The sequence below is a fragment of the Petromyzon marinus genome, unplaced genomic scaffold (genome assembly GCF_048934315.1).
Source record: "Petromyzon marinus isolate PM22_M1 ecotype Great Lakes invasive population unplaced genomic scaffold, UKy_Petmar_22M1.pri1.0 PM_G_Scaffold_67, whole genome shotgun sequence".
Taxonomy (NCBI): Eukaryota; Metazoa; Chordata; class Hyperoartia; order Petromyzontiformes; family Petromyzontidae; genus Petromyzon; species Petromyzon marinus.
The window spans coordinates 893,297-914,315 of record NW_027423021.1 but is presented as its reverse complement, the minus strand read 5'-3'; the positions used below and the strand labels follow the sequence as shown (position 1 = coordinate 914,315).

Genomic DNA, 21,019 nt, shown 5'->3' with positions numbered 1-21,019 from the left:
CAATACTTTAACGAAGTGAAATCTCGTGCTGTTGGGTGTAAAATCAGCAATAGACAGCGCAGAGACTTGATATGTCTTATTGCACCCAACATTTGGGAGTAACAATGTCATCAAATTGCGCAAAATTCCAATGTTCCTACCAGCCCACCCTGCAGGGACCTGTTTTTGTTGTGTCTCTTCTACGCGGTGGTGACTTTACCGAAAGAACCAGGAATACAAGGCAGTTTGTTCATATTATTTAAATCACGTACAATTTGTCAAAAAAATACGAAGTGTTTTCTTGCTCACGTAAAAAGCATTGAGTGACTCTCATCACCAATGCCAGCAACCAAACAAGGTGAAATTTCCACATTCCCATAATAGGGGGCTACGTTTGTTCACAGGATGAAAACTTTTCAATCATCATCATCATCAGCAGCTATGCCCAAATAACCCAGAATGTACCCGATCTAGTCAAATCCTGGAAGATAATCAGGTTTTAACTTGGATGTTGCTGGCGCAGTGCTGACCACACGCATAGCAGGTTGGCATGGGCAGCTGCAGGGGTGCAAGGTGGTCAGCTGAAGGATCCATTGTTGTACTGTACTTATATGCTCTACTCGCACTTGTGCCCATCCATTTTGTGTTCCGCTTTCTGTCTCGCAGTGAAATTCCCAACGTGTGCGATTGTTACATTTGATTTGTCAGTGTGAGTTCCGTTCCTGATCATTGTTTCTGATCACTCGCAAGACAATTGAGAGATGGACATTGGAAGGCCTTCTTCCAGAAGCGGACAGAGAATGACTTTGATGATAAGTCATTTGACTCTCAATTCTATTTCACATTTGCTTGGTTATGGTATTTACTAAAATGCAAAATAACCCTCCAAGCTTTGTTTATCATTCAAATAATTTGAAACGAGCATGCAACCAAGATTTTGCTGCATATTGTTTTATTTGCATGTTTCATTTATAGGCTGCTATATACTGGTGGGGAGGTGGAAAGGGAGAAGTGGGGGGGGGGGGATTGGGAGGATTTGTGTGCTGGGGGGTGGGCAGAAGCTTGTGCAAGCTGTTTTTTCTACATAACTCAATTTACTTTCTTTCATTTGTCAAACTTGCAACATTTAAATTGTTGATTTAAAGCTTTCGGGACTGCAGGGATTCATATTCTTGGTTCTTTCGGTAAAGTCACCACCACGTAGAAGGGAAGAAAATAAAATAATAGAGAATTTTATTGTTTTATATTTGTATTATTTGATTGTTTCCCTTCTACGTGACTTTACCGAAAGAACCAAGAATTTGCAACATTTAGTTGATATACTAAGCGACCTTTCGCGGTCTTTACATAACGTCTTGACATGTAACCTACTCCGATCATTTGTCCCCAAGTTAAAATCGCCCTAAATGCATGGAAATAATTTGACACAGCACCCACGACCACTGAAAATAAGAATGCTTGATTAAAGCACTGATGTGCGTTTATTGTTGTAACTGTTGACGATGAAAAAAGAAGCAATCCGAGCACAAAGCAACACATGGATGCACATGCAATCAGGGAATCATGTCGCAGCTCCGATTATAGCACGGCTGGCTACGTACGTTGTGAAAGACGTTCTCCACGCATACTAAATTAAATTTCACATTTGTAACGTATTTGTTGCGCAAGGTGAAAAAAATATTAACAGATGTGCACACGTATGTATTAGAATGTGAATCAATTATTGCATTATCCAGTTCATATCATGTACTCGGCAATGACACACAATGTTTGCTTTGTGATTGTATATTATGGATATTTTTTGGTCTATAATACGGTATCTTCCTCCACATTTTCAAAAAGCTAAGCAATGAGAGATCAGCACATATAAATCATTAAAAGATCATTGTTTACCCAAGCTCATATTTAGTGTATCGTGATGTTGATGAAGATATATTATTGTTGTTACATGCAAGTGCTGTTGCTGAACAACTGAGAGATCAAAACAATGTCAATTAGCAAATTAATCTCCTGAACAACACCATATGGTGGGACCAGAATTATTTGTAAAGTAACCATTGTTAACAGGCATGGCAGTCAAAGAATGTAACGCATCAGTTGGGAGATGGAGCAATGAAATCAGCTCGTGTGCAGGTCATAGTTGGATTATTACATCATAGCATCGTCAAAGGTGGTGGGTTGGGGAGGCCTCCATTCATTGACCATGGCTGATGATGATGATGATATATAAAGGTGTCTCAGTTTTATTTTTGTATTATTTTCCATTAAAAAAAGTAAATACTGCATATCAACATTGTCGTCGTCATCATCATCAAGTAACATAGTATTGTATTTCTAAATCATTATGGTGATGTAAAAATAACACTTCTGCTGCACAGGAAAACTGTGTGAATTGCTCAATGCAACCTATGAACAAAAATGCACCTTGGAAAAACGCTTTGAACCTGGTAGAATATAATTAGAGACCAAAGCATCCCACAAGGAAAAATGCATTCTTATAAAATGGGATTAGCAATGATTTTTAGCCAAGGAATTTTATTTCACTCAAGAGCTTACTTATCCGGTGACAGGTACAGTGAGGGAAAAAAGTATTTGATTCCTTGCTGATTTTGTACGTTTGCTCACTGATAAAGAAATTATCAGTCTATAATTTTAATGGTAGGTGTATTTGAACAGTGAGAGACAGAAAAACAACAAAAAAATCCAGAAAAACGCATGTTAATAATGTTATAAATTAATTTGCATTTTAATGAGGGAAATAAGTATTTGACCCCCTCTCAATTAGAAAGATTTTTGGCTCCCAGGTGTCTTTTATACAGGTAACGAGCTGGGATTAGGAGCACACTCTTAAAGGGAGTGCTCCTAATCTCAGCTTGTTACCTGTATAAAAGACACCTGTCCACAGAAGCAATCAATCAATCAGATTCCAAACTCTCCACCATGGCCAAGACCAAAGAGCTCTCCAAGGATGTCAGGGACAAGATTGTAGACCTACACAAGGCTGGAATGGGCTACAAGACCATTGCCAAGCAGCTTGGTGAGAAGGTGACAACAGTTGGTGCGATTATTCGCAAATGGAAGAAACACAAAAGAACTGTCAATCTCCCTCGGCCTGGGGCTCTATGCAAGTTCTCACCTCGTGGAGTTGCAATGATCATGAGAACGGTGAGGAATCAGCCCAGAACTACACGGGAGGATCTTGTCAATGATCTCAAGGCAGCTGGGACCACAGTCACCAAGAAAATAATTGGTAACACACTACGCCGTGAAGGAAATCCTGCATCGCCCGCAAAGTCCCCCTGCTCAAGAAAGCACATATACATGACCATCTGAAGTTTGCCAATGAACATCTGAATGATTCAGAGGACAACTGGGTGAAAGTGTTGTGGTAAGATGAGACCAAAATGGAGCTCTTTGGCATCAACTCAACTCGCCGTGTTTGGAGGAGGAGGAATGCTGCCTATGACCCCAAGAACACCATCCCCACCGTCAAACATGGAGGTGGAAACATGCTTTGGGGGTGTTTTTCTGCTAAGGGGACAGAACAACTTCACTGCATCAAAGGGACGATGGACGGCGCCATGTACCGTCAAATCTTGGGTGAGAACCTTCCCTCAGCCAGGGCATTGAAAATGGGTCGTGGATGGGTATTCCAGCATGACAAGGACCCAAAACACATGGCCAAGGCAACAAAGGAGTGGCTCAAGAAGAAGCACATCAAAGGTTCTGGAGTGGCCTAGCCAGTCTCCAGACCTTAATCCCATAGAAAATCTGTGGAGGGAGCTGAAGGTTTGAGTTGCCAAACGTCAGCCTCGAAACCTTCATGACTTGGAGAAGATCTGCAAAGAGGAGTGGCACAAAATCCCTCCTGAGATGTGTGCAAATCTGGTGGCCAACTACAAGAAACATCTGACCTCTGTGATTGCCAACAAGGGTTTTGCCACCAAGTACTAAGTCATATTTTGCAGAGGGGTCAAATACTTATTTCCCTCATAAAAATGCAAATACATTTATTACATTTTTGAAATGCTTTTTTTTCTGGATTTTGTTGTTGTTATTCTGTCTCTCACTGTTCAAATAAACCTACCATTAAAATTATAGACTGATCATTTTTTTGTCAGTGGGCAAACGTACAAAATCAGCAGGGGATCAAATACTTTTATCCCTCACTGTACATTGTTATTAAAGGCAATGCATCCTATTGTTATAGTTACATTGTTATTGAAGACAATTCATCATATTGTTATAGTTACATTGTTATTTAAGACAATGTATCCTAGTGTTATAGTTACAATGTTATTGAAGACAATGGATCATATTGTTATAGTTACATTGTTATTGAAGACAATTCATCATATTGTAATAGTTACATTGTTATTGAAGACAATGCAACCTATTGTAATAGTTACATTGTTATTGAAGACAATGTATCCTAGTGTTATAGTTACATTGTTATTAAAGACAATGCATCATATTGTTACAGTTACATTGTTATTAAAGACAATGCATCCTAGTGTAATAGTTACATTGTTATTGAAGACAATGCATCATATTGTTATTATCAGAGCCATGTGTGTTTGCATGTTCACCCATTCACCCACCACTCACCCACGCACTTAGTCACCCACCATCGCCCCACTCTCCCCCCACTCTCCCCCCACCCTCCCCCCACTCTCCCCCCACTCTCCCCCCCCACCCCCACTCTCAGCTTCTTCTCCTTAGCGATTCTCTCCGCCCTGAGCGCTGCCACCTGGACAGGTGACAGCGGCGTCTCGTAGCTGATACCGCTGCAACAACATCAACAACATCAACAACACCATCAATAACATCAACAACATCAAAAACACCATCAACAACATCAACAACACTATCAATACCATCAACAACATCAACAACATCAACAACATCAACACCATAAACAACACTATCAATAGCATCAACACCATCAACACGATCAACAACATCAAAACCATCAACAACACCATCAACAACACCATCAACAACACCAACACCATAAACACCATCAACACCATCATCAACACCATCAACACCATCATCAACACCATCAACACCATCATCAACACCATCAACACCATCATCAACACCATCAACACCATCATCAACACCATCATCAACACCATCAACACCATCATCAACACCATCATCAACACCATCAACACCATCATCACCATCAGCGGTGTGGGGTGCTCACCTCTCCGACGGCACCGACACGTGCTTGGGATTCTTCTGGAAGAGATTTGTCCCCAACCTGAAAAGAGCGCAGCACACACACACACAGTCACACACACACAAAGTCACACACACGCACGCAGACACACACACACACACGCACGCAGACACACACACATGCACAGACACACACACGCACGCACGCAGACGCACACACGCACACACGCAGACACACACACATGCACAGACACACACACACACGCACACGCACGCAGACACACACACATGCACAGACACACGCACGCAGACACACACACATGCACAGACACACACACACACGCACGCAGACACACACACATGCACAGACACACACGCACGCACGCAGACGCACACGCACGCAGACACACACACATGCACAGACACACGCACGCAGATACACAGACATGCACACACACACGCACGTACGCAGACACACACACACACACGTAGACACACGCACGCGCACGCACGCACACGCGACGTCAGAGGGGGCGGGTGAGTGAGTGGATGAGCGGGTGGGTGGGTGAGTTTGTGGGTGAGTGAGTGGGTGAGTGGGCGAGTGAGTGGGTGAGTGGGTGAGTGAGTGGGTGGGTAGGCGAGTGAGTGGGTGAGTGAGTGGGTGGGTGAGTGGGTGGAAGAGTGTGTGTGTGGGTGGGTGGGCGGGTGAGTGGGTGAGGGCGGGTGAGTGAGTGGATGAGTGAGTGAGTGGGTGGGTGAGTGGGTGGGTGAGTGAGTGGGTGAGTGAGTGGGTGGGTGGGTGAGTGGGTGAGTGAGTGGGTGGGTGGGTGAGTGGGTGGGTGGGTGAGTGGGTAGGTGAGTGGGTGGGTGAGTGAGTGAGTGGGTGAGTGAGTGGGTGGATGGGTAGGCGAGTGAGTGGGTGAGTGAGTGGGTGGGTGAGTGGGTGGAAGAGTGTGTGTGTGGGTGGGTGGGCGAGTGGGTGGAAGAGTGTGTGTGTGGGTGGGTGGGCGAGTGAATGGGTGAGTGAGTGGGTGGGTGGGTGGGTGGGTGAGTGAGTGGGCGGGTGAGTGAGTGGATGAGTGAGTGAGTGGGTGGGTGAGTGGGTGAGTGGATGAGTGAGTGAGTGGGTGAGTGTGTGGGTGGGTGGGCGAGTGAGTGAGTGAGTGGGTGGGTGGGTGGGTGAGTGAGTGGGTGGGTGAGTGGGTGAGTGAGTGGGTGGGTGGGTGAGTGGGTGAGTGAGTGGGTGAGTGGGTGGGTGGGTGAGTGGGTAGGTGAGTGGGTGGGTGAGTGGGCGGGTGAGTTGGTGAGTGAGTGAGTGGGCAGGTGAGTGAGTGGGTGGGTGAGTGAGTGGGTGGGTGGGTGAGTGAGTGGGTGAGTAAGTGAGTGGGTGAGTGAGTGAGTGGGTGGGTGAGTGAGTGGGTGAGTGAGTGGGTGGGTGAGTGAGTGGATGAGTAAGTGAGTGGGTGAGTGAGTGGGTCGGTGAGTGAGTGAGTGGGTGAGTGAGTGAGTGGGTGAGCGAGTGAGTGGGTGGGTGAGCGTGCGGGCACCCACACGGGTTTGAGTGACATCCTGCGCTTGGCAGCGCTGCTCCGCGCCAGCTCAAACTTGGCAGAGAAGAGCTCCGTCTGAGCCGTGTGCTCGTCCTGCGCGAAGATCTGGCTGGTGCACAGCGGCTGCCCGCTCTTCGTCTACGGGGGGAGGGGGGGGAGGGAGGGGGAGGGAAGCAGTCAAATGATCATCATCACCACCACCATGAGACCCACTACAGCCATCATCATCGCCGCCACCACCATCACCACCACCACCACCACCATGAGACCCACTTAGCTCACCTGCTCACCCGCTCACTCGCCTCCTCACCCGCTCACCCGCGGCTCGCTCGCCCGCTCATCTACCCACCTCCTCGCCCGCCTGCCCACTCACCCACCTGCTCACCCCTCTCACCCACCCACCCATTCACCCACCCGCTCACCTGCTAACCAGCGGCCCGCTCACCAGCCACTCACCTTGTAGACGCCTTTGGTCTTCTGCTTCTTCTTGGGGTGGAAGTCGTGGAGGAGCTGGGGGAGACATTGAAGGCACGAAGACGATCAGCAGCTCACCACCACCGTCACCATGGTGATGGTGAGCTCACCACCACCATGGTGACAGTCAGCTCACCACCACCGTCACCATGGTGACAGTCAGCTGACCACCACCATGGTGACAGTCAGCTCACCATCACCGTCAGCTCACCATCACCATGGTGACAGTCAGCTCACCATCACCGTCAGCTCACCATCAGCATGGTGACAGTCAGCTCACCACCACCGTCACCATGGTGACAGTCAGCTCACCACCACCACCGTCACCACCATCACCATCACCATGGTGACAGTCAGCTTACCATCACCGTCACCACCACCACCGTCACCATGGTGACAGACAGCTCACCATCACCGTCACCATGGTGACAGTCACCACCACCGTCACCATGGTGACAGTCAGCTCACCATCACCGTCACCACCACCACCGTCACCATGGTGACAGTCAGCTCACAAACACCGTCACCACCACCACCACCACCACCGCAGTGACGGTGATGACGATGATGACGATGAAGATGCCGATAATGCTGATGATGATGATTCTGCTGAAGCCGATGATGATGCTGATGATGAAGCTGATGATGATGCTGATGATGCTGATGATTCTGATGATGATGCTGATGATTCTGCTGAAGCTGATGGTGTGAGAAACTCATAATCAACATCATTATTGTCACCATCGTCAGCGGCAGCATCACCACCACCCACTCACTCACCCACCCACCCACTCACTCACTCACACACCCACTCACTCACCCACCCACCCACCCACCTACTCACTCCCTCACCCACTCACTCACCCACCCACTCACTCACCCACCCACCCACCCGCTCACCAAACCACCCACCCATCCACGCCTCACTCACTCACCCACGCAGCCACCCACTCACCCACCCACCCACTCACCCATGAGTGGGTGAGTAGGTGGGTGGGTGAGTGGTTTGGTGGGTGAGTGGGTGAGTGAGTGGGTGGGTGGGTGAGTGGGTGGGTGAGTAGTTGGGTGGGTGAGTGGGTTGGTGAGTGGGTGGGTGGGTGAGTGGGTGGGTGAGTGGGTGGGTGAGTAGGTGGGTGGGTTGGTGGGTGAGTGGGTGGGTGAGTTGGTGGGTGAGTGGGTGGGTGGATGAGTGGGTGAGTAGGTGGGTGGGTGAGTGGGTAAGTGGGTGGGTGAGTGGCTGGATGAGTGGCTGGCTGGGTGAGTGGCTGGGTGAGTGGCTGGGTGAGTGGCTGGCTGGGTGAGTGGGTGGGTGAGTGGCTGGGTGAGTGGCAGGGTGAGTGGCTGGGTGAGCGGCTGGGTGAGTGGCTGGGTGAGTGGCTGGTTGAGTGAGTGGCTGGCTGAGTGAGCGGCTGTCACCCTGCAGCTGGTGCCGGGCACCACCACCACTGCTGCCCCCGGCGGTGGAGCAGATGAAATAATGGGCACGTTATTTTAATCCCCCCATCCCTCCACTCCTCTGTGCACACCGGCAGTACAAGGGGATTACGTTAGAAATGTGTGGTTTAAGATGTGGAGCAGAGATCTCAACAAAATCATAATGGTGCATGAATGAACAAATAAAAAAAAATCGATTTTAATAAAGTATGTAATGATTGCCAGTCAGTAAGACATTCTGATTAAAATTATTAAAATTGTGTTTATTTTTACTTAACAAAGAATGCATTTATAATCACACTTACACTTCAGTCAATGAATTAGATGGACACAAGAGGGTATGTGTGTATGTTGAACGTATTTCGCATTGTACGTAACCAACCGTGCACATTGGAGGTGTGAGGTAGCAGTAGCGTTAAATGGTTTTTAACGCCAAACGGATGGATGGTTAGAAAAATGGGTTGCCATGAATAACAAAAAAAATTTGAGCAAAAGTTGTGAATGCAACACTTCCAAAAAAGTTTATTTTTTTAAAAAAGATTAACACTTTCATTCTGTACTCTTTGGTTCTATTCGGTAAAGTCACGTAGGTAAAAAATGAAAACAACAAAAATCACGACGTTTCGGCCACAACACAAGCGGCCTTCATCAGCTGAAGGGACCAGACTGTCACCTGATGAAGGCCGCTTGTGTTGTGGCCTGAAACGTCGTGATTTTTGTTTAAAATTTTTTTACCTACGTGACTTTACCGAATAGAACCAAAGAGCGTGGATCCTTGCAGTCACGAAAGCTTCAAATCGAGAACTTTCATTCTGCCCTCTTTTGTAACGTTACGAGCACCATCCCCTCCGATGCAACATTATTGTTGTTCACGCTTCTTGACGCGGCAACGACAGCGGCCCACTTCGTGGGGCTGTCATTTGCGGTGGCCGGGGTCGCTTCTAAAACAGCGCTGCACAGCAACTCACCGGGGCCTTGCCTGGTCAAATAAAAGGCAGTTTTAGTTTGCTTTAGTAGAACGCGGTGAACCCCGCGGTGAACCCCGCGGTGAACCCCCCGGTGAACCCCGCGGTGGCCTCGTGTGCACGGTGGGCAGCTGCGGAGGAGGAGGAGTTCACGTCGTCCCTCTTCCACTTCACTCACTCGCTGGTGACGGCCGAGCTGCTGTCCACCCATGCTGCAGGTAAGGCTCACTCACTTACCCACTCACCCACCCGCTCACCCACCCGCTCACCCACTCAACTACTCACTCGCCCACCCGCTCACCCACCCGCTCACCCACTCACTCACCCACCCGCACACCCACTCAACTACTCACTCGCCCACCCGCTCACCCACTAACTCACCCACCCACTCACCCACCACTCACCCACCCGCCCACCCACCCACTCATCCACTTACAGTGAGGGAAAAAAGTATTTGATCCCCTGCTGATTTTGTACGTTTGCCCACTGACAAAAAAATGATCAGTCTATAATTGCAATGGTAGGTTAATTTGAACAGTGAGAGACAGAATAACACCAAAAAATCCATAAAAACGCATGTCAAAAATGTTATAAATTGATTTGCATTTTAATGAAGGAAATAAGTATTTGACCCCTCTCAATTAGAAAGATTTCTGGCTCCCAGGTGTCTTTTATACAGGTAACGAGCTGAGATTAGGAGCACACTCTTAAAAGAAGTGCTCCTAATCTCAGCTTGTTACCTGTATAAAAGACACCTGTCCACAGAAGCAATCAATCAATCAGATTCCAAACTCTCCACCATGGCCAAGACCAAAGAGCTCTCCAAGGATGTCAGGGACAAGATTGTAGACCTACACAAGGCTGGAATGGGCTACAAGACCATTGCCAAGCAGCTTGGTGAGAAGGTGACAACAGTTGGTGAGATTATTCGCAAATGGAAAAACACAAAAGAACTGTCAAACTCCCTCGACCTGGGGCTCCATGCAAGTTCTCACCTCGTGGAGTTTCAATGATCATAAGAACGGTGAGGAATCAGCCCAGAACTACACGGGAGGATCTTGTCAATGATCTCAAGGCAGCTGGGATCATAGTCACCAAGAAAACAATTGGTAACACATTACGCCGTGAAGGACTGAAATCCTGCAGCGCCCGCAAGGTCCCCCTGCTCAAGAAGCACATATACATGACCGTCTGAAGTTTGCCAATGAACATCTGAATGATTCAGAGGACAACTGGGTGAAAGTGTTGTGATCAGATGAGACCAAAATGGAGCTCTTTGGCATCAACTCAAATCGCCGTGTTTGGAGGAGGAGGTGTGAGTGAGCCAGTGTGAGTGAGGAGGTGTGAGTGAGGGTGTGAGTGAGGAGGTGTGAGTGAGGAGGTGTGAGTGAAGGGGTGTGAGTGAGGAGGTGTGAGTGAGGAGGTGTGAGTGAGGGAGTGTGAGGGGATGTGAGTGAGGGAGTGTGATTGAGGAGGTGTGAGTGAGGGAGTGTGAGGGAATGTGAGTGAGGGAGTGTGAGTGAGGAGGTGTGAGTGAGGAGGTGTGAGTGAGGGAGTGTGAGGGGATGTGAGTGAGGGAGTGTGAGTGAGGGGGTGTGAGTGAGGAGGTGTGAGTGAGGAGGTGTGAGTGAGGGGGTGTGAGTGAGGGAGTGTGAGTGAGGAGGTGTGAGTGAGGGGGTGTGAGTGAGGAGGTGTGAGTGAGGGGGTGTGAGTGAGGGGGTGTGAGTGAGGGGATGTGAGTGAGGGGGTGTGAGTGAGGGGGTGTGAGTGAGGAGGTGTGAGTGAGGTGTGAATGAGGAGGTGTGAGTGAGGAGGTGTGAGTGAGTGAGTGAGGAGGTGTGAGTGAGGAGGTGTGAGTGAGGGGGTGTGAGTGAGGGGGTGTGAGTGTGAGTGAGTGAGGAGGTGTGAGTGTGTGAGGAGGTGTGAGTGTGTGAGTGAGGGGGTGTGAGTGAGGAGGTGTGAGTGAGTGAGGAGGTGTGAGTGTGAGTGAGTGAGGGTGTGAGTGAGGGGGTGTGAGTGAGGAGGTGTGAGTGAGTGAGTGAGTGAGGAGGTGTGAGTGAGTGAGGAGGTGTGAGTGAGTGAGGTGTGAGTGAGGGGGTGTGAGTGAGGAGGTGTGAGTGTGTGAGTGAGGGGGTGTGAGTGTGTGAGTGAGTGAGTGAGGGGGTGTGAGTGAGTGAGGAGGTGTGAGTGAGGAGGTGTGAGTGTGAGTGAGTGTGAGTGAGGAGATGTGTCCGGCAAAACAACCCCCTACCTCCTCGCGGTGCCGGACGGGCAACTCTGTCATGGACAGCGCTGTGGGGGGAGATCCAATTTTGATTGGCTCCTCCCCTCAAGGCATATGTGTCCACCACAGGGGCTAAACGGGGGCTCTGGACGGGTGCGAGGGGCTGGTAACCCCTCCACCTTCAATTAATTACCACGAAACTACGAATTAAACTGAAATATGTAACAACTAAGCTTGTGCCGGAGGCCCCGGGGGGCCAGGCGTCTATGATGTCTCCTGGCCAAACCCCAATTGGCGGAGCCAGGAGATTGAATACCTACCCTCGGGGCTACTCCAGAAACAACGAAAAGCCACTACGGTTGGCCACGTGGAATGTTCGAACGCTCACTGCAGAGGAGAGGCTGCCACTCCTCTGTCGGGAGCTGGACCGGTACCGCCTGGATCTATGCGGCATTCAGGAGGTCCGGTGGACCGGCTCTGGCTCCTGCCACCATGAGGGGTGGACAGTCCTCTACTCGGGGCAGCAGACTGCCAAACAACAGGGTGTGGGTATTCTTTTGAACAAAAGAATGAAGGGGGCGTGGGAGCGTGGCGGTGAGGTGTGGGAAGCTGTAAGCCCCAGGCTACTTTGGGCTCGCCTTCCCATCAACCGGAGGCGAGGAATGGTGGTCGTGGTTACTTATGCCCCCACCGAAGATGAACATCCATGGAGGGATGCAGGCAAAGCCGATGAGTCAGATGCCTTCTATGACCTCCTGTCACAGGTGCTGGCTAAAGTGGCCCCTCGGGATAGAGTCATCATGTTGGGTGACTTCAATGCCCGAGTTGGTCATGATACTGGCACCTGGTCTGGAGTGATTGGAGGGCATGGGCCAGATCAGCTCAATAACAACGGTAGGAGGCTGCTAGATTTTTGTGCAGCCCATGGGCTTGTAATTACCAACACGCTGTTCCGGCATCGGCGCATCCACACAACATCATGGATGCATGCCGGGTCCAAGCAAGAACATCTGCTGGACTACATAGTGACGGACCAGCGAATGCGAGCCCATGTCCTTGACACCAGGACCTACCGTGGAGCTGATCTGCCCTCTGACCATCGACTAGTCATCTGTAAGATGCGCCTGCCATTCTTCCACTCCGGTGTAGGGTGTACACCCAGGACCCCATTCCAACCTAAAGTGGCCTGGTCTCAGTTATCTGATGAAAGTTGCAAGCGAGAATTTCATCATCGCTTGCGGCTGGGATTGGCATCGTCCCCGACTCCTCCTGATGTCGAGGGTAAATGGGCGAGGTTTAGGACTGTGACTCATGCAGCTGCAATGGCTGCTTTGGGTACGCGGTCCAGACCTCCCCAGACACCCTGGATGACAGAGGAGTTGTTCACGATGGTTGAGAAAAAGCGACAGGCCCACTGTCATCGGCTACAGAATCCCACGTCAGAGAATGAGGAGGCTTACCGCAGCCTTCGCTCGGAGGTACGGAGAGCCGTGAGGCGCTGCAAGGATGGGTGGTGGTCGCGGGTTGCTGAGGAGATGGAGTCTGCCTCAGTGGCCCGTGATCACAAATCTCTATTTAACTCCATCAAAAAAGTAACCTGCAGCGCCACACCTATTACCATCATTAGGGGAAAAAACGGTGATCCAATTTCCGACCCCCAGGAACAGGTTAGCAGATTTGCTGAGCATTTCTGTGAGGTCCTGGGGGAGGGAAAATCCCTCAGCCAGGAAAACATCGTGGCACAAAGTGAGGATGACCCTGCTGAGGCTGCGGTGCCTCAAATATTGGATGAAGTCACCCCCTGTGAGTGGCTGGCTGAGGTGCCATCTGCTGAGGAAGTATTGAAGGCGATCCGGAGTCTGAGACCAGGAAAGGCAGCGGGCAGAGATGATCTCCCAAGCGAAATGCTGAGGGAGGGTGGCGTTTGTGCACAGACTGCCCTATATGACATCATAACAACAGTCTGGACCACTGGACGGGTTCCGCAGCATTGGAAGGATGCCCTGGTGGTCCCCCTTTTTAAGAAGGGGGACCGCACAGACTGTAACAACTACAGGGGCATCTCACTCCTCAGTGTGCCGGGAAAGGTCCTGGCAAGGACTATTCAGCATCGCCTTGCCAGGCACGCTGAGGAGAGGCTTGCGGAGCCCCAATGCGGTTTCAGGAAAGGGCGGTCCTGCACAGATGCCATATTTTCTGTCCGTCTGCTACAGCAGAGGTGTAGGGAATTCCAACAAGACCTACATCTCTGCTTTATTGACCTGGTCAAGGCCTAGGATACCATCAGTAGGCCTGGGCTCTGGGTCTATCTTCGTGCTTTTTGGAGTACCTGACCCTCTGCTCACGATCATTAAGGACCTTCATGATGGTGACCGGGCCCGGGTAAAACTACGTGGCCGGGAGTCATAGCCATTCCCTGTACACCTTGGGGTGCGACAGGGATGTCCTCTGGCTCCCACATTATTTAACATCTATTTTGACCACGTAGTTCGTGAAGCCTTCAATAGCTGTACCAGGGGAATCTCCATGTGGTACAGATATAATGGGAGGTTAATCGATGCCCGGGTGCGGTCAAGGGATGGCTCCCTATTGCTCAACCACGTTATGTATGCTGATGACTTGGTAATAGCTGCTCAGTCAGAGGAGGAGTTGGAGACGCTGCTGCTGAGACTGGAGCATGCCACTAAGAGGTGGGGCCTTACCATCAGCCCCACCAAAACTAAGCACCTGCCTGGGTATTTTGTACCATCGGACACTCCACCCCCACAACTCCCAATCGGTGATGGGGCAGTTGTGGAGAGAGTGGAGAGTTTCCCATACCTGGGCAGTGTGCTTATGACTGGCTCCAGTTTAACAGCAGAGGTCTCACTCCGAATCAGTCGAGCGGCAATATCTTTTCATCGGTTGCGTAACGCTGTGTGGAAGCTACCTGGTCTGTCGCTCCGCACTAAGCTTCAGGTCTTCTCGGCCACGGTCATTCCCTCCCTTCTCTACGCTTGCGAAACGTGGACCCCCCTAATGGAACATCTTTGCCGGTTAGAAACATTTAGGCTGGCCTGCCTACGATCCATCCTGGGTTTAACCAGACTGGATTGTGTGAGGAGCTCACAAATCCTTGAAAGATCTGGGCAGGGTCCCATCGGTGAGCTCCTCCGGCAGGCAAGGCTGCGATGGCTGGATCATGTAGCCCGCATGCCCAGCCACCGCATGCCGAAACAGCTTTTGTTTGGCCGGATTGAGGGGGCTAAGCGGGCGCGGCACGGGCTAGAGAAGAGATGGAGTGATGTGGTACAGGAGGACGTGGAGCTGAGTGGACTTGCCGATGACTGGTACCAGCGGTGTCAAGATCGGCCTCTGTGGAGGAGACTCGTGAAGGATGCTACTGGGCAGTTGGAGGCAGTCGCCCTCCAACAACAACGGAGGGCGGAGGAGCGACGCTCACAACAGCGAGCGGAGCGTCGGGTGGCTAAAGCACAGCAGGTTGGCACAGTAGGGGGCACAGGTGGTGCATCAGCCAGTCATCTCAGTCAGTCGACCCGTGGCACCTGGGTCTGCCCCGTGACCTCCTGCCAGCGGGCGTTCGACACTTCACGTGGCCTCAGGGTGCACATAGCCTGGCACAAGCGTCGTGGTGACGTCACCGCCACTTAGTGGCGAATGGCGGTTGTTGTTGTTGTGAGGAGATGTGAGTGTGAGTGAGTGAGGGGGTGTGAGTGAGGGGGTGTGAGTGTGTGTGAGTGAGGAGGTGTGAGTGAGTGTGAGTGAGTGAGTGAGGAGGTGTGAGTGAGTGAGTATGAGTGAGTGAGGAGGTGTGAGTGAGTGAGTGAGGGGGTGTGTCCGTGCGAGTTGCGATCGAGGGCCCCTCACCCAGGCCGTGCAGGAAGCTCCGTGAGTCTGCGTGCCTTCTCCGCCGCGTCCACGCAGCGCCGCCAGCCACGCCAGCCACTCGGCCGACGCGGCCTTCGGCGCTCGCGAGTCCACGGGGCGGCGGCGTAGGCGGCGGTCGCGTTTGGGGCGCGTTCGGGTCGGCGTAGCGGCGAGCGGCGGCGCGGCGGTTCACGCACCGCGTCGACGAGGCCCCCCCCGTGACCCGGGATCGATTCTCGCTCGCGGCCAACCTCGGTGACGACAGACGCGAACCGGTCCCGGGCCTCCCCTCGGCCGACTCTTAGAACGAGCGCCCCGGTGCGGTGCGTGGTAAACGTTTGCCTCGCGCGCCGTGCCGGTCTTCACGGCGCTCGCCCCAAAGGCCCGTCAACGCCACGGGTGGGGTATTTGTCTTTGCGCACGTCACCGTACGTACACACGCGGATGTATGTGTAGCCGGGCGGTTGGAGGCGGTCGCCCTCCGACAACAACGGAGGGCGGAGGAGCGACGCTCACAACGACGAGCGGGAACGACGAGTGGAGCGAGAGGGGCGGCTAAAATGCAGCGAGTTTGGGTACGGTAGGCGGCACGCAGCTGGTGGTGCATCTACCAATCGCCTCAGCCAGTCAACCCACGGTACCACCTGGGTCTGTTCCGTGAGCTCCCGTCAGCGAGCCTTCGACACTTCACGCGTCCTCAACGTGCACCCGGCCTGGCGCAGGACGCAGTGGTGACATCGCCGCCGCTTAGTGGCGAACGGCGGCTGCTGCTGTTGCAGTGTTCGTAGCTGCGCAGGTGACCGAGTGTGTGTTTACAGTTGTGCGAATGTAGTCGTGGTTTCCCCCAGAGCATCGTCACCTCTGGCGGGTGCAGCACGTCCATCAGCTGCTTGGGATTCCGCTGAGCCATGAGCACGCGCTCACCCGCCGACGGACACCCTCCGCACGGCAGGCAGTCGCTCACCAGCAGGGCCTGCGTCCGCTCCTCACTCCCACACTCACCCCGGCCCGCTTCCTCTTGGAGCATTCCTGCACACAGCGGAGACGGTGAGCCAAGTCTAATGATATCGGTCTAAAATGTACGTGGCGGCGACGCTGCTGCATTGGCAGTGGTGTCACGAATAAACTTCAACATATTCGTCAAGAGGACTGTCACCTTAAAAAGAAAGGGTATATTTACTGGTGATGTTTCAGGCAATGGCCCTTCTTCACAGCACATAGAGAAAGCAGAGAAGTGGGGTTCCAATAGACGGTAAATTACTATACAGTATTTATTTAACAAGGTAAATCCCACCGAGCTGTCTTTTTCAGAAGCGACCTGGCCACAAATTATAGCTCAACAAAGTGGCTCATTCACGTGGAAATGTATAGCAGCCAAATACTCTAAACCCACGTTGATTATATAAATGTGGAGGGAAAGCCGGAGCCGGAGAAAAATCTACGTGACCACGGGGAGAGAGAGAGACACCGCAAACTCCAAATACACAGCAGGCATCGTCAGGGTCGGGATCGAACCCACGACTTCCTGTACACCTGGCGAGGTAGTTAACATCTCACCACACAGAGAGAGACACCGCAAACTCCAAATACACAGCAGGCATTGTCAGGGTCGGGATCGAACCCACGACTTCCTGTACACCTGGCGAGGTAGTTAACATCTCACCACACAGAGAGAGACACCACAAACTCCAAATACACAGCAGGCGTCGTCAGGGTCGGGATCGAACCCACGACGTTCTGTATACCTGGCGAGGTAGTTAACATCTCACCTCCGCAGTGCCCCTTCCAACATCACATATCACACCCACACATCACAATCACCTCCACACCATCACCCACCCCCCTCCACACACACGAACAACACTCAAACTATCACACCCACACATCACAATCACCTCCACACCATCACCCCCCACCCTCCACACACATGAACAACACTCAAACTATCACACCCACACATCACAATCACCTCCACACCATCACCCACCCTCTCCACACACACGAACAACACTCAAACTATCACACCCACACATCACAATCACCTCCACACCATCATCACCTCCACTTCACCGTCACTCACCAACACCAACATCTACACCCGCAGCGCCGTCTTACGCCATCACCACCACGCGTTGTGATCATCTTCCACATCACTCATCATTTTACACATCACCAACATCGCCCTCTTCCTCCTCCTCACCGCCTTTGTGCTGTTGGTCACACGTCCTCACGTATCCCCCTCACGTATCCCCCTCACGTATCCCCTCACATATCCTCCTCACGTATCCCCTCACGTATCCCCCTCACGTACCCCCCTCACGTATCCCCTCACGTATCCCCTCACGTATCCCCCTCACGTACCCCCCTCACGTATCTCCTCACGTATCCCCTCACGTATCCCCCTCACGTATCCCTCTCACGTATCCCCTCACGTATCCCTCACGTATCCCCCTCACGTATCCCTCACGTATCCCCTCACATATCCCCTCACGTATCCCTCTCACGTATCCCTCTCACGTATCCCTCACGTATCCCCTCACGTATCCCTCTCACGTATCCCCCTCACGTATCCCTCACGTATCCCTCACGTATCCCCTCACGTATCCCTCTCATGTATCCCCTCACGTATCCCCCTCACGTATCCCTCTCACGTATCCCCTCACGTATCCCCTCCCGTATCCCCCTCATGTATCCCCCTCACGTATCCCTTCACGTATCCCCCTCACGTACCCCTCACGTATCCCTCACGTATCCCCTCACGTATCCCTTCACGTATCCCCCTCACGTACCCCTCACGTATCCCCCTCACGTATCCCTTCACGTATCCCTCACGTATCCCCCTCACGTATCCCCTCACGTATCCCCCTCACGTACCCCTCACGTATCCCCTCACATATCCCTCACGTATCCCCTCACGTATCCCCCTCACGTACCCCCCTCACGTATCTCCTCACGTATCCCCTCACGTATCCCCCTCACGTATCCCTCTCACGTATCCCCTCACGTATCCCTCACGTATCCCCCTCACGTATCCCTCACGTATCCCCTCACATATCCCCTCACGTATCCCTCTCACGTATCCCTCTCACGTATCCCTCACGTATCCCCTCACGTATCCCTCTCACGTATCCCCCTCACGTATCCCTCACGTATCCCTCACGTATCCCCTCACGTATCCCTCTCATGTATCCCCTCACGTATCCCCCTCACGTATCCCTCTCACGTATCCCCTCACGTATCCCCTCCCGTATCCCCCTCATGTATCCCCCTCACGTATCCCTTCACGTATCCCCCTCACGTACCCCTCACGTATCCCTCACGTATCCCCTCACGTATCCCTTCACGTATCCCCCTCACGTACCCCTCACGTATCCCCCTCACGTATCCCTTCACGTATCCCTCACGTATCCCCCTCACGTATCCCCTCACGTATCCCCCTCACGTACCCCTCACGTATCCCCTCACATATCCCTCACGTATCCCCTCACGTATCCCTCTCACGTATCCCTCACGTATCCCCTCACGTATCCCTTCACGTATCCCTCACGTATCCCCTCACGTATCCCCTCACGTATCCCTTCACGTATCCCCTCACGTATCCCCTCACGTATCCCCCTCACGTATCCCCTCACGTATCCCTCTCACGTATCCCTCACGCATCCCCCTCACATATCCCCCTCACGTATCCCCTCACGTATCCCCCTCACGTATCCCCTCACGTATCTCTCACGTATCCCCTCACATATCCCCCTCACGTATCCCCCTCACGTATCCCCTCACGTATCCCCCTCACGTATCCCTCTCACGTATCCCCTCACGTATCCCTCTCACGTATCCCCTCACGTATCCCTCTCACGTATCCCCTCACGTATCCCCTCACGTATCCCCCTCACGTATCCCCCCCACGTATCCCCTCACGTATCCCTCTCACGTATCCCTCACGTATCCCCTCACGTATCCCCTCACGTATCCCCCCACGTATCCCCTCACATATCCCCTTCACGTATCCCCTCACGTATCCCCCCACATATCCCCTCACGTATCCCTCACGTATCCCCTCACGTATCCCCTCACATATACCCCTCACGTATCCCCTCACGTATCCCTCACGTATCCCTCACGTATCCCCCTCACGTATCCCTCACATATCCCTCTCACGTATCCCCTCACGTATCCCCCCACGTATCCCCCTCACGTATCCCCTCACGTATCCCCTCACGTATCCCCTCACGTATCCCCCTCACGTATCCCCTCACGTATCCCCCTCACGTATCCCCTCACGTATCCCTCTCACGTATCCCCTCACGTATCCCTCTCACGTATCCCCTCACGTATCCCCTCACGTATCCCCCTCACGTATCCCCCTCACGCATCCCCTCACGTATCCCCTCACGTATCCCTCACGTATCCCCCTCACGTATCCCCCCCACGTATCCCCCTCACGTATCCCCTCCCTTCAGCCAGGTCACGCTGACCCTGACCCCGTCTCTCTGCTCGAGGTCGTCACCAATATTGAGCAATCCCCACCCCACCACCAGTGAACAACAAAACAAAACAAAATAAAAAAAACCCGAGTTAAGCTAAAATACGATAATCATGAGGTAAATTATGAGGTAAAGTGTTCATTAATTGTGTTAATTAATTACGCTGTACTATGTAGAGAACAATCGTATCGAGGAGGAGTTTTTGCGCGGGTCGCTTTTGTTACCTCGCCTGCAAAATACAAACAGTAATCGATTCTTCGATTACTGCCATACAAAATTGGGAATCGTAAATTTTAATCTGATGCTATGGCTCGTCTCTGGAATCGATTCAGAGGACCTTTGCTGAGTCGATTACTTTGACTGCTACTGTGAAAACGGCCCTCAAGGCAAAAAATTCCTCCCCCAATAATGGCGGCAAATTACTCACCCAAGATGGCTGAAACTACTCACCCAACATGGCTGCAAACGCTCGTCCAAAACAGCGGAACCTACTTACCCAACATGGCGGCAACAGAGGCCGTAAGACGTCAAAAGTCACGTGCTTGCACGGCGGTGGAAATTCCACATTCCTCTGGACGGGGATGAGCGTGGAGCATAGAGGGTGGAGCAGTGGTCGGTGGAACCCACACCCCTCCCACGTCCACACAGGGAGAGAGAACTTAGAATTTGGTGATTGTGCTTTGGCGGTGACTTTTTATATACAACGAGGACTCCTCGACTTACGAACGAGTTTCGTTCCAGAGGTCTCTGTTCGTAACTTTACTCCAAACGTGTTGTACGGCGTGTACACTAAACACGGGGAATGCGCTTTAAAAGTTGTATAATCTCCTGCAGATGTAGATGCCACTGGTTCTT

At 51.9% G+C, this 21,019-nt stretch overlaps 1 protein-coding gene across 1 annotated transcript in view; it reads right to left on the bottom strand.

Annotated features, from left to right (window-relative positions):
• Positions 1–595: 595 nt before the first annotated feature.
• LOC142920128 (uncharacterized) overlaps positions 596–21,019 on the bottom strand; it is a 38,279-nt gene continuing 17,855 nt past the window's right edge. The window contains exons 4-9 of the mRNA XM_076062588.1: positions 16,540–16,709; positions 7,173–7,226; positions 6,718–6,854; positions 5,192–5,248; positions 4,682–4,766; positions 596–634 (exon numbers count right to left, since the gene is read on the bottom strand). Coding sequence (XP_075918703.1) covers positions 596–634; positions 4,682–4,766; positions 5,192–5,248; positions 6,718–6,854; positions 7,173–7,226; positions 16,540–16,709 — 542 coding nt within the window. The remainder of the gene's footprint in view (positions 635–4,681; positions 4,767–5,191; positions 5,249–6,717; positions 6,855–7,172; positions 7,227–16,539; positions 16,710–21,019) is intronic.